The 13553-nt window shown below is 34.1% G+C and overlaps 3 protein-coding genes across 5 annotated transcripts in view; all 3 read right to left on the minus strand.

The window, feature by feature from the left end:
* Positions 1 to 31: 31 nt before the first annotated feature.
* On the minus strand, positions 32 to 4781 carry LOC123008394 (sialin). The gene is made up of 9 exons (XM_044404174.1): positions 4635 to 4781; positions 4267 to 4386; positions 3938 to 4125; positions 3654 to 3893; positions 1587 to 1671; positions 1165 to 1535; positions 975 to 1107; positions 590 to 927; positions 32 to 539 (listed from the first exon to the last, which is right to left on the minus strand). Exons 2-9 carry the CDS (start codon positions 4346 to 4348, stop codon positions 426 to 428), a joined length of 1551 nt encoding a protein of 516 aa, XP_044260109.1. The 5' UTR covers positions 4349 to 4386; positions 4635 to 4781; the 3' UTR covers positions 32 to 425.
* Positions 4782 to 4798: 17 nt separating this feature from the next.
* On the minus strand, positions 4799 to 5733 carry LOC123008395 (protein SGT1 homolog). The gene is made up of 4 exons (XM_044404175.1): positions 5585 to 5733; positions 5312 to 5533; positions 4983 to 5261; positions 4799 to 4934 (listed from the first exon to the last, which is right to left on the minus strand). Exons 1-4 carry the CDS (start codon positions 5609 to 5611, stop codon positions 4833 to 4835), a joined length of 630 nt encoding a protein of 209 aa, XP_044260110.1. The 5' UTR covers positions 5612 to 5733; the 3' UTR covers positions 4799 to 4832.
* Positions 5734 to 6287: 554 nt separating this feature from the next.
* The window catches only part of LOC123009294 (Krueppel-like factor 8), a 47784-nt gene continuing 40518 nt past the window's right edge, over positions 6288 to 13553 (minus strand). For all 3 annotated transcript variants that reach the window (XM_044405496.1, XM_044405495.1, XM_044405494.1), the window contains 3 exons: positions 10505 to 10601; positions 10264 to 10448; positions 6288 to 7216 (listed from right to left, as the gene is read on the minus strand). In XM_044405496.1, the coding sequence (XP_044261431.1) occupies positions 7044 to 7216; positions 10264 to 10448; positions 10505 to 10601 (455 nt within the window). In that variant the 3' untranslated portion in view covers positions 6288 to 7043. The remainder of the gene's footprint in view (positions 7217 to 10263; positions 10449 to 10504; positions 10602 to 13553) is intronic.

Below are 13553 nucleotides of genomic sequence, written 5' to 3' on the forward strand. Positions count from 1 at the left end.
TGTTTGCGTCACACCTGAAATAATAGACGAATTTCAGTTGAAAAATATATTATTCCATAAAACCAACGATTTAAAATAGAGCAAAAAAATATAAAAAAGGAATGCTTACATCGATTGGCACCACATTTAACAACATATATAAGTACCACTAGAGAGATGAGAATTGTTAAACTTTTATAATACTCACGATTTATTTTTTAAATGCATTGAAGACTACACTATGACAGAAAATTGGTCATAAAATCTCGATTGTGTGCATTAATGCCCTACAAAAATATACAATACTGTTGCTATTGTCGCATCAAGGCCACCCCCACCACTTGGCTGAGTGGTGGGGACGCCCTTCCCCTATTCTAGGCCCTGACTAAACTTATCACAATATGAAAGAGTAAAATCGGAAAACTCCTAAGTTACTTGTGCCGAAACTACGCTACATGATCGTCGATTTTCCCATTCGGAATGCGTTCGGTATTTTCCGTCATTAGTTCCTCCTGTTCGGTAACATTCGGCTCGCCGTTGGTGTAATTCCACGGTTGGATCTATTACAGAAACCTGTAATTACGGTTCAACAAATATACTTGTAACTCACTTCAGACGTGCCCCAAATTTGAAACGTCACATAAGTGGAGATGGCGACGAAAGCCGTGACGTAAAACACAGTCCGCCACGCCGACATCATGGTTTCGCGCTCGTTGAGTATCTGGAAGGCCGCTAGAGGGCTTAGGAAACTTGCCGACATATGGATGGTTTGAGCGAAGGCTAAGACCGGACCCGCGAAATTCGGAGCAATATCCACGACATTGGCCATAGCGCCGGCATACGAGGCTGTGATTAAGGTTACGGCGAGGAACCATACTACCAAAACCAGGTTTATGTCGCATCCGAGGTAGCTAATGACTAGGACCAAAAGTCCAGGAACCACTTGAGCTACAATTCGATTGTCATTTGTCTGTATTATTCATACAATGACTTACATAGAGCTGTCATCAATTTTCTGACATTTGTCAACGACATGACATTACGGGTCACTAACTTATCGGCAATGTAGCAGAAGAACACAGATGCGATGTAACTGCAGATAAACGGAGCGCCGGATAGTAGGCCATTCTGAGATAAATATTTATATACAGGCTGTTTTTCAAAAAAAAAAAAAAAATTACCCACCTTCTCAATACTGAACCCTAGAATACTCTTCATATACTTAGGCCCCGGGATAATGAACGTATAGTGCACCCAAATCCGGCCAAAAGTCGTAACTCCAATAGCCCACGCATGCGGTGACGTCAGAATGGCCTTCCAGGGCACACTCTGTGTCCTCGTCGCCGCATACGTATTCACGGTATTCTCCTTAATATACTGTTGTTCGCTCAAACTAATCCTGGGATGCATTTCGGGACTATCGAAGGCCAAAAGGTACCAAATCCCGCACCAAATGACCCCGATTGACCCCGTGGTGTAGAACACAGACCTCCATCCAAGATGTGCGATAAGAAAACCGCACAGAGGGTACGTTATACCAATCCCGATGCTGAAACCTACAAGGGATGTAGTGAGTGGGCGGGGTTTGTACGAAATTGTGGCGTTACCTTGGAAACTCGACATGAAACGGCTACGTTCGGGAACGGGGATCCAATGACCGACGAGGGCGTACATGGCGGGCCAGGTCAAGCCCTGAAAAGGGGCGGAGATAGAAAAGACGCATTTCCGGTTGCGTCAACGTAATTAATGTTTGTATGCATGCAGATTGGGATTTTCCGTCGTAATTATGAACTGACTTTTTCCGGATTTGATGCATTGTTCGATTTACAATAAAAAATGCATTAAACCGACCATTTGTAATCATAAAAATTTGAATTGTCGCGACCGCTTTGTTTATCGCACAGGACAGAAAAATAAATGCATAGTGATACAATTTTGTCACAATCTATAAATAATTAATGGAAAAGAACTCTGTACTATAAACCAAAAATGTTGACATATGACTCAGTATTTTATCAAGTGTCTCTTTATCAATTTAGATGAGTGATGATTGGCAAAAATACTCATTATACCGGGTGTAGCGCAGACGTGATATACTATATTATTTCATTAGTTCAAGGATTATCAGTTATTTTTCAAGGTTTCCACACCTGTTACTCCTCATAATAACGCTTTTATTATAATATTTATAATTTTAATAACGACTTATCTCAAGGCACTACGTTCTTACGAGATCAACAAATTATCTTTAAACGAGAAATACGTAGTGCCGTTTACATATGGTATGTCCCCAGATTGGGTTTACAAGAGGATTTTTTTTTATTTTTGATTTTACGCCAAAACTGCAAAAGAAAAACATTTTTTTCTTCACCTGAAACCAGGAAATCTATAATTAAAACTTCAATATTCTGATTCGGTGAAATGAAAAGTTATTTTTTCTCTTGATTATGGACTTGGAATAATTTTTCTTTGCTTATAATGTAAGTTTTTGTTAAAAATGACTGGTTTTTATCTTAAAGCTGTTTCTTTGAGTTGTTTTTTTTAAAATTATATTTTTCACAAACATTTTTATATAACTTGTGTAAACTCATTTGTCAAAGTAAAATAAATAAAATCGCCAATGTGATAGGATTTAAAAAGCAGAGAAAAATTATTCTAAAATCAGCAGAAACATGAATTTTTCTTTCTACTGAGTTAAAATAATGAAGTTTTAATTACAGATTTGCTTGTTTCCGACAAAGCAAAAAATGTTTTTCCTTTGCAGTTTTGGCATAAAATCAAAGATAACATATTTTTTCCTCTTGTAAACGCAATCTGGGGACTGTATATGTAATTATTTTTTTGCTGAAAAGGTACATTATTTTTAAACAATTTGTATTTTATAATTTTTTGTTTTGGCCTTGGTAAAAAATAATTTAAGTAGACGTGTCAAAATTTCGAACGTTCTAGTTTATTTATGGATGTTTGTGTTAGTTGACAACAATGTACTTAATTAATTATTAATTATAAAAAAACATTTTCATTGGCGCCGTCTAACTTTTAAACGGTGCAACTTGATATAGAGATAAGTTGGGTTAAATCATTTTATTTTGACTTGGGGAATCTCAGATTACTTTTTGTCTCCATATTTTAGTTACACCCTGTATATCAGCACAGTAAAACATTGGCACAAAACTTGTTGCTCATCTCCTGTATAACTTTTTTTAATGTTTATGAAATAAAAGTTCAATAGGATTTGCAGAATTACACAAGAGCTTTCTTAACACTTATCTTAAAACGTGTTTGTCTGTTTGCCAGACAATAAATTTAAAAAAAACTGTCAAGAATCTTATACAATACCTAAAAATACCATTGTGTAATAATTTTTTTCAGTTATTGCAAATTCAAGTGTGTGCCTTTTTTTCGTTTAATGTTAAAAAATTTCTGTTTAATATTTTTTCTAGAAAGCCAGTCTTGAAACTCTTGCTGGCCAAGCCGTTGCCTCAAATTTTCAATGTATAAAATCACTATTTGTATAACAAAGTTATATCACTTTTTTTATCAAACATTGTCTTCCGAATTCGAGTGGACCCCCAGATCTCAATTGCATTATCGTTATCAAGCTCAAAAAATGTTGTCCAAGTTAGCCTTGACAATTTTATCACCGCTAACTCGGTCACTTTTTTTCAACTCACCGACGCGAAACCTTGGACGAACCTTAAGGCAATGACAACCCCATAATGCGTCTCACTAGCCCATGGAATACTCAAACTGCACAACGCTGTCACCAACTGTGCATATCCGAAAACCCTCTTAGTGCCCAATTTTTGGGTTGCCAAGCCTCCTACCACTTGCGAAATGACATAAGCCCAGTAGAACGAGGCGAGAATGTAGCTTTGGACGCTCGCTGACCACTTGAGGGTGCCCCCCGTGTCCTAAAACATCGATTATTTGGGGGTTTGGGGTGTTGTGGGCGTACCGAAGGGGCTGTTGTCGCGTTTGCGTCGTCGAGAGTGAAGCAGTATTCTTGAGTCGTGTTGGTGACACTCAAAGTGGGCTCCTCGACCATCGCGATAATGGCGAGGTTGATGTCGGTTCGCATCATGAAAGACACGAGGAAACCGGACCATGACAGGAGGTAGAGGACGAGACGGGCAGGTACTTGGCCTGGAGACAAGAGAATAATTGCGTGAAGGGGGCGCTAAATCACTTACTACACACGGAACACATTGCGAGGGCCCTCGTCAGGAAACAATGATTAAGTGAATTGTCCCGCTGGTCAAGGGCACGATTAATTACGCAACTTACCGAAAAGGCGGTAGATGAGGCACTTCTGGACCTCCTCCTTGGGGTAGGAGAGTGTGCTACTGTAGACCTTGTCTTCCGTCATTCTCACTCGTGTTTTAATTTACTTCTTGTGGTGGCACACTACAAATAAGAACTGGTTATGAGGCCGGAGGCGAGGAGTACTGGTGGCTATTGTAGTATTGCATAATTTCGATTTGTTTGGGCTAATTTCAAGGAGACGCGTCAGCAATTTTATTTGAGTGAGCGCCTGTTAGAGGGAAATTATCGGAAACGCATGCTATTTGAGATTAATTGAGCCTCGACATGATCTAACCTCAAAAAAAATTTGAACCGATTTTTTGAACGAAAAGTGTGACATTGATACGAACCTGATAACAAACACCCACACAACACCGTAATGAATCAATATTCACACAATATAACCCCATTATGGCCTATTTTTTCACATTTAAAAGACTCGACCACTCATTAAATGACATTTGGGAGAGAAACCTGTATTACCGGCGGCCCGGTTGCCATCAATGAAACTCAATTTATTGACAATAATTTATTTAAATACAAAAAAACTACCATTTCTTGAACTCCATGCCATCCGGCGGCTTCACATCAACCTTCTCCTTTGATATTTCATCCCAATTCGTGCTGAGAACCGTCCCCCCACTCTCCATCTGCAACTCAAAATTACCACTAATTCCACACTAATTAATCCAACTTACGTAACTCTTATTCATTGCTCGTTTAACCTCGTCGCTCCCCTTGCCGTAAATCTCCTGGAACAGCTTATTGAGGGCTTCTTCCCCCTCTGGTTTCTCCTTCGCCTCCTCTTCTTTGATTTTTTTCTCCACAACGGACCAGTCTTTGCCTTTTTTGGAGGTAGGATAGCTCGGGGGGCCGCTCGATTGGGGTACTTCTACAGGTATTGCCTTTGGGAGGTCCTCATGCCCTTCCAGTTTCGCCCATCTAATGCCTTCGCTTTTTTTCAACTTAACCTCAATCTGTCAAAGTTTGGTTTAATTAAATTCGTTTGGGGGCTGTATGGACGTACCTTCGACGGGGTTAGTTTGTATGAGCATTGTTCAGGGACTATATCATGCGAGACGTTAAATTTAAGATCAATATCGTCCTGATCTGGAAATTTGATTTTTGCAGTGACACAATTTTTTGCAAAATTTATGCATAAATTGTCCTCCTTGACGTTCTTGATAAGTACTGTAATGACAACAGCAACGTCCGTTTGGTACCAATCGTGCTTAACTTGCACTTTGGGCTAAAAATAATTTTTTTGAGACAAAAACAAAATTGGTTTTTTCGGAGATACCTTCTCACCAGACTCACATTCGGCCATAATCACCACTGAAAAAGGACATTAACGTAAAATAAAACGCCTTATTTGTGTTTTTACAACAATTAAGCCCTAAATTTGTAAACTTTCTAGAAAAACAAACATTTGACAGTTGACAAATGTGACGTTAGAAAGTAGCGACATCTCTAAATACGAGTTTAGGCAACCAAATTGACAAAATTTGGCCAAATTTTTGTAAACACGGGCCGGACAATAAAACAACCATTAAAAGATGTAATTTTATTTTAATTAGTTCAAAATTTGCGTATTGACAAAACCGCGAAGTCGGCTGTGTTAAATTTTAAAATGTCAAAAGCGTCCTCTGGTGTCGAAAAAATTTGTTTCAAAGTTGGTGCGGATAAATTTTGCTAAATTGTGACCCTAATTTTGTTTAATTACCTTTAAGTGAGTATAATTAATATTCAAGTAGTTACTTTTACCTTAGTGTTATATTTTTGTACAATTCTGGGTCTTGTTGCAGAACTAAGTGTGCTGTGGTGTTGGAAAAATTCTTCTCAAAGTTGAATTAATTTCCTAAAATTGTGGGTTTAATTCGGTGTAATTGCCCTCAAGTGAGTATAATTACTAACTGAGTAATTAATTTCTACTGTTGGTTACGAGTTTTCAGTAATTTGTAATATTTTGTTTCAGGTTGGTTCAGGTAAGTGAAAATCTTATAACCCTTCCACATATTTTATTTTATTGAAACAACTTAAAATAATAACATTAATAAATATGTCCCATCTATAAAATATAACATTCTGTTATTGTCTTGACTGAAAAATGCCCAGTGAGTGGCAGAGGGTCACTCACGCTACTATACAGTGTGTACCAAAGAAATGACATAAACGTTTCATTTGTTTACCATATGACTTGTTCAAATTGGGCCAAACATAATATACAATGAACAGGAAACAAAGTCATAGAGAAAAACAAATGAGACTCTACATAAACAGAGATCTGTAAATAAAAAATGTAATTACAACTAAAATAATATACTGGCCCCTATTACTGGCATTACATTAAAAAAAACTTACTAAAATATACATAGAATAGATTGTGTGGGACTTGGGTCGTTGAGTTATTTACAAAATATAAATATAATACGCCCCCTTGTCCAAATTGATATACTATACAAAATATATTGATTTACTTAAATCTATAAAAGCCAACTAACTATAATTGCACTTATGTAGGGATTGTCTTATACAGGGCGTCCCTGTCGTACATCCGGAAGACTTAAACCTATAATCTGACCTTTGCTACTGGCACATCGTTCCGATTACTGTTTTTAACTAAAACTAAAATTAGGAATGTTGGCAATTTTAATCTCACACCAGCTTTGAGTTTGGATTTATTTACAAATGTACAAAATCAATCATTTTATTTACAATTTCGGGGTAATTTAGCACCAATTCTGCTGGGAGATGCCTTATTAGTGTCTTTTCATATGGAGGGATAGATGGTCGGATCGGCTGAAAGAACGCTGACATTGGTTACAACTGAAGGGCTTTTGGCCCGTATGTTTGCGAAAATGGCGAGTTAATTCGTCGGATCGGGCGAATTTCCAAGTACAACCGTCCCATGTACACTGGTACGGTTTTTCCCCTAAAAAAAATCGAATTATTACTCAATTATTGCAAAAATTTTGTAAACAGACATATCTATTTCGAGATTTTAATAAATTGCCTCGTAAATAGATCGGCTAATAAATTATTTTGACTAAACACCTGTCGCTTAGATAATCGGTTGGCAACGATTAAAAATCTAGCAAAAATACTGTGTAAACTGTGACATTTTTTGTATTCTTGTTTCGTCAAGTTTCAAGGATTATTATTAGTAGAAATTTGGTTTGTTTTTGACAATAACGACTTCCTGTCAACATATAGATTATTGTAATTATAACGTGATCATTGATCATCATGTTTCTTCAACAATGACTTTCGTCGATTTTGATTAATTGCATCGCCGTCGCAACAATAATTCAATTTGCATAAAATTGCACATTTTTGAAATCGGTTATATACAGGGTGTTTTAATTTTATCGATGTCTTAATTAAGTAGCCGCTGTATATAAATCACATAAAAACGCGTGAAACATCCCATAAAATAAATTCGCTAATGGAAATAAATATAAATGTGGGCCGCGAGGCCATTGTTATGTTACATTTTTTGCCGTTGAATTCGCGATTAAATTAACACTTGAAACCAGTTAATATTGTTTTGACAAGTTTTGTCTTTAATCTTAACAATCGATCTAATTTCGTGTCATTGAAAGCGAGTAATTAATTGGTTGGGATTTTTTGTACGTTGTAAATCAGGAGTGATCGTTATGGGAAAATCTTGACATATTACTAGACTATAAAAGAGTAAGTAATTATTTAAATTTGGTTTAGGCCTGGAGTGGAGTTTTTGCTAAATATTTGCCTTACTCTTTGGCAAAAAACATGGAAATAAACCAAAAACGAGTGTTTTGTTCTCGACATAACCACAACTGGATCGTGCATTAATTATGTTTCTTTCAATGTTATTAACCTTGTCGTAAGTTAATAACAAATCGACTGTTACAAGAATAAAAAATTGAGGCGGTTCTAAATTGGGTTTAGGCGTCGACAACTTAATTTACTTTCAGAGGCTCAGATTAGCCTAAATTTAGTTTTGATACACTGTATATTTATAATTCTACAACTACGTTTAAATGAAATAAATGAAAGAAATGAAATAAAAAATGTCACAATGACCATATTTTTGACACACAAGTAAAGAGACTAAAGTATATTTTAAAATCAAAATTATACAATAACAAATAATATGTAACCACTTTTTGCATCACTCTGTATATTTCAAAATTTGGACCAAGAATAGAAAAACCTGTTTGAAAGTCATGATAATTTTGTCACCTTCTATTGTTTTCTTTGCATGTTTCATTACACAAATTTTTCAAGTTCAGAATCTACATATTATTTATAACAGCAAAAGGAATTTTTTTATCACTCTGTATATTTTAGTTTCAAAAGTTACTATGCTGGGACAGCCAGAGTTGCCAGATCAATATCATGAAATTCACCAGATCCGAGTTGAAAAATTTGCCAGATTTTCACCAGATTACGATTTGTATGGCAAAATCTCGCGAAAAAAACGCAATTTTCAGCTTAAAAATCTGCTTAAATTTTTGAAAAAGAAAATAATTATATCATTTTCGGCATAATTTTGTGTTTTTTGGCTTGTTTTTAACCATATTTTGCAAAATAATTCCGTCTCTTGCTGAAAAACATGCTAAAACTCTAAAAAAATATAATTTTACGTTTAATATGTTGAATTTTCAATTCGTTTTAGCGAAATCTCGCAAAAAACCTTAGATTCTAATACAAAAATGTGCTTTAAAACATTCTCGGCTTATTTTTGTCTTAATTTTGCTTGAAAACCAGTTAAATCGAGTGACACAAACAAAATAGCATCAATAACAATTGTTTTTGTGATTTTTAAGTGTGTTTGGACAAGGTTTTGCAAAATAAATGAGCCTCTCTTACAAGACAAAAATAATATCAATTTTGATTTAATTTTATATTTTTTTTGTCTGCTTCAACGAAATTTTTAGAATTTTCTTTGTTTTTATCCCAAAAACGTGCTTAAACACTTGAAAAAACGGCGTTTTTGGTCGAATTTGTTAAATTTTTGGGTTGTTTTTAACGAATTTTGCGTGTTTTTAGTTGAAAAATTATTCGAAAGAGACAAAAATAAATTGATATTTTCGATCCTCTAGTAAAATCTTGTAAAAAAACAAACAGTATTATTTTTAACCAATTGGGTCGTTTTTCGACCAGAGAAAAATGCTATGTAAAGTAAGATACCAGGGAACATGGAAAAAATTATAAAAAAATTCTATCTACAAATATTTCGAAGTTATGAGAGTTTAAATTTTGCATTTCGATTCTGTTTATTTTTGTTGGAAAAATAATTCTCCAGGTTTTTTTGCTACAGGTTATTAGAAGAGGAAACAAGGAAGCTGTATATTATTTGTGGCTTTTATTGGCAAAATGTTTGTACCTTTACTAAATAATTATAAAAAAAACATATAAAAGATCATCAATATCATTAAATAGACATAAAAATAAAAAACATGTCAAATGGCAAAATTTTAAGACAAAATTAAAACAGAATTTTTTAAACATTTTTTCCCATGTTCCTGGTATTTTATCTTACTTGAAATTTTTCTCTGCGGCACGAGTTCTGGCACACCCTGTATTTATTTTATTTAAATTATTCCGGTCATGTTGTTGATTAAAGGACCTGTATTTAATAATAAATAAAGTAACACTTTTTTTGTTCACTGTCTTTTACCCAGCAATACCTATTTGTTTTTTGGCGAAATATTTTTGCCTAAACATCCTGTATTAAAATTAATATATTGGATGAAAAATTCAAAATGTTTTTGCCAACTTGTTTTGGCGTTTGACATTTGTGGGTCATTGACCTGCTACCAACTTAGCAACGACAAAACCAAAATGCTATAATAGACGCGTTTTAAATTTAGAATAATTGAATTTTTTTGCTCACTTCCTGTTCACATTTAGAATCGCTACGATTTAGCTTTTTTCCCCATTAGACCAAAAAAGTTAAATTACACATAAGTATCTTTAAAAAAGCTACTTTACCTGTGTGCGTCCTCTTATGCGCTTTCAAATGCGAACTCTTTGTGTAGACTTTATTACATCCATGAACGTCACATCTGTGTATTTTTCGTCTTTTCATCGTCGTATCCGTCCGATTATCTTCGCTGATGTTATTGTTATTAACGTTTTTACTCATCGATGTTTCCGCTGATGTCCTTGTGATCGATCTGTATTGAAAAAAAGATGTATTTTTGGCGCGAGATTTGAGTTTGAAATGACTTACAATGAGGCATCTTTGAATTTTTGGAGTGCAAGCAGCGCCGCCGTCGACGTTAGAGATCGCGAAGGGATGTCTGGGGTTATCACATTTTTAGGAATATCTAGAAAAAAAAATGCGAAGGTTATTTGTAGCATTCACACGGATACGTCAAAATTAAATTAATGATATTATTTATTTGAAAAAATTAGGGAATTGCACAATAAATGGTCCAGTTTGATCGGTAAAAAGTGTCCAAATATGGACGAAATTGTGCCTTAAGGCTGTGCATTTTTTAAATACCGGTTACGAAATTTGTAGCAGAGAAGGATTTCGAGCCGGATGTCGTGTGTCGGAATTTTTCTAATTTATGAATTTGTATCGTTTCGGTGGCGATTAAAAATTAGAAAAATTATGCTCAAGACGAGTCGGACGAGTTTCGAGACCTTTGAAACACATTTAATTATGTTTAGAAATATTAAAACTAATTATCTAATTAACATTTCGAATCCTGATTCAGGGTGGGGTCTAGTATTGTTGACCCGTATAAGTGGAGACCTTTTCACTCTTCCTTCGAGAGGGATTTTTTCGCGAGGATGTCCTCCCACGGCCCCAAGAATAAGTGAAGAAGTTTTCACTTTGGGTGCTTGATGTGATGAGGTGTTGTTTGTTTTGTTGGTCGCGTTTTGTTGGGTCTTTTTGTGTGTTTTTTCGACACACCCGAAGGTTTGCATAATCGGGTCCGAGTTTTGTTTGTTTTATGCCAACAATGGAAATGTTTGTTTTGCAAATTTGAGAATTTCAAGGATTCTGCGCTTGGTTTTCATTGAAAAGATCGAAATTTTAGGTTACTTAAACTCTACAACGTTTCACTCTACATTAAAGAATAGTTAATTCTCATTTAGGTTTGTTTTGGACTCCAAAAAAATCTAAATTTTTTGAATTCGATGACTAGGATACCAAAAATAATACAAAAATTGGGCTTCCAGTTCTTATAGTAAAATTCCGTATTAAAAAACCAATTTACAAGGGATTGCAAGGTTTCTGTTTTAGTTTATAAGTCTCACTTTTGAACTTAGTTTTACGTATTGTTGGATTTTTGGACTTCATAGCTAACTTTACACATCAAAAATTTCTGTACCTACTGCATTATTTCCAGATTTAGTTTATGGAGTTACCCAAAAAAAAAATTAGTTTTAATTTTCAGTTGTTTGACAAAGATTTGAAAATTTAAAAAAGTTTTAAACTTCATTTTTAGACTTAAAATTCTGTATTTGTCAATTATTGTTGTGTGCTTGTGATAAAACTTTCATTTTTTTTAATGAAGGAATTATACAGGGCGAACCAAAATTAGCGCAAAATTCATATTTAAAAAAAAATAAAAAAAAATCCTCAAACAAGGCGATTTTATTTTTGTAAATGATACATTTTCATTATACTATTATTATTTATAACGTCAAAGATTTTTAAGTAACGACGTTATCAGTATTTTTTTTTAATGGCAAACAACATTTTTGTTTAATGTTTTTGGTATTTTTTTAAATGTTAGAAGAATATACACTTGAGTGCAAAAAAACGCAAATTGTCAAAAAGAAAATTGTCAAATTTTTCAGAGATTTACATAGTGTGAAAAAGGTTGTTCCCAAAAAGGTTAGAAAACTATTAAAACAAATGTCTTATTCGGTGGTCTTGCCAGTGCAATGTCATAGTTAGTGTTAAAAACGAAATGAAAAAACTTGATAGAAGTTTTGGAAGATGCCTGACAATTATAAAATTGTGAATTGTGACAAAGACAACGTCAAAAAACTGGCATTTATTAACAGGCTAAATTACATTATGAAAAAATCAATTTGCGTTTTTTTTTGCACTCAAGTGTACCTATTACCAAAAACAAAATTGTTGATTGCCATTAAAAAAAATAATGACGTCATTATTCAAAATCCAATGACGTCAAAAATGTTACAATATTGTCAAAATGTAGCATTTATAAAAATAAAATCGACCTGCTGTTTCAGGATTTTTTTTAATGACCTATAACAAAAATAAGAATTTTGTGCGTTACTTTTGGTTCATCCTGTAGTTATTTATGTATCAACGGAATAAACAACTATTTTAATCCCCTCAATGTGGGTAATGAGGGATTTGAAGGATTAACGAAATGCATACAAATCTTTTTTCGCAACAGACTAAATTAATAATAACATAAGAAAATGATAAATATGGCAAATATTCAGTTCATTTAATTTAATTAATGAAATTTTAAGAGTCAAAATCGGTATCAAGGGGTTTATTTTTGTCAAAGCCACTCAAAAGATTTATTTCATTCAATTTGTTTTATTCCCTAAAAAATAAAGTACCAGATTACTAGTCAAAAACGAAGGAATAAAGCGTCACTCTCTTGAAAATAGGACCACACTTGTGTGAAATGTTTTGGACTTTGTTTATTTCTTTTAAAATATCTCAGAGTTGGTATTATAAAGGTTTTTTGCATCCTTTTTTCAAAATTTTGGACTTTTAAACTTATGCAGCACGTCTTACTGTGACATTAGATTTTTTTTTATTAGTCAAGAAACGAGTATAAATCATTTCGGTATTAAAAACTCTTTAATTTTTTTACCTCTAAAAAGCACAGTTAACATATAAAAACCTCTATAATTTAGTGGGAATGAAAATTGTGCGTTTGCCATCGAATTTTTTCCTCTCTAGGTGTGAATATCTCCAATTTACGACTCTTAAATCATTTCAATTACCATCACATCTGAAAAAACCGATTTATTAATTCCTAATCGAAGTTGAAACTGACCTTTCAAACCCAACCAATAAATTAGAACAACTATTGGGCGATGCTCTTATCGCTTTTAATATCATATTTCTCGCTTATAATTTATATGTTTCGTTTATTTCTTTCTAATCGATTCTCACCGAAAAAATGGCAAACAGGTAGCTAATCTCGACCTATAATTAAAATTAACGCGAGGTCGTTCAATTACGAAAAAAACCAACACTTAATTAGATATCTATTCATTGTGATTGTAGCGCGAAATTTTCCCAAAGTGGGGCGCGGCTCGTTCGGCCG

Source organism: Tribolium madens, unplaced genomic scaffold (genome assembly GCF_015345945.1).
Source record: "Tribolium madens isolate multiple individuals breed KSU strain unplaced genomic scaffold, Tmad_KSU_1.1 Scaffold_71;HRSCAF=194;Tcas5.2_LG6, whole genome shotgun sequence".
Taxonomy (NCBI): Eukaryota; Metazoa; Arthropoda; class Insecta; order Coleoptera; family Tenebrionidae; genus Tribolium; species Tribolium madens.

What these genes read in the sequence shown, in the direction of transcription:
- LOC123008394 (XM_044404174.1), bottom strand. Translation starts at nt 4,348, where the DNA reads ATGACGGAAGACAAGGTCTACAGTAGCACACTCTCCTACCCCAAGGAG. An exon ending in TTTCATGTCGAGTTTCCAAG is followed by an intron (nt 1,536 to 1,586) that starts GTAACGCCACAA and finishes CATCCCTTGTAG; the next exon opens with GTTTCAGCATCGGGATTGGT. An exon ending in AAATTTGGGGCACGTCTGAA is followed by an intron (nt 540 to 589) that starts GTGAGTTACAAG and finishes TTTCTGTAATAG; the next exon opens with ATCCAACCGTGGAATTACAC.
- LOC123008395 (XM_044404175.1), bottom strand. Translation starts at nt 5,611, where the DNA reads ATGGCCGAATGTGAGTCTGGTGAGAAG. An exon ending in AATGTGAGTCTGGTGAGAAG is followed by an intron (nt 5,534 to 5,584) that starts GTATCTCCGAAA and finishes AATTATTTTTAG; the next exon opens with CCCAAAGTGCAAGTTAAGCA. An exon ending in ACAAACTAACCCCGTCGAAG is followed by an intron (nt 5,262 to 5,311) that starts GTACGTCCATAC and finishes AAACTTTGACAG; the next exon opens with ATTGAGGTTAAGTTGAAAAA.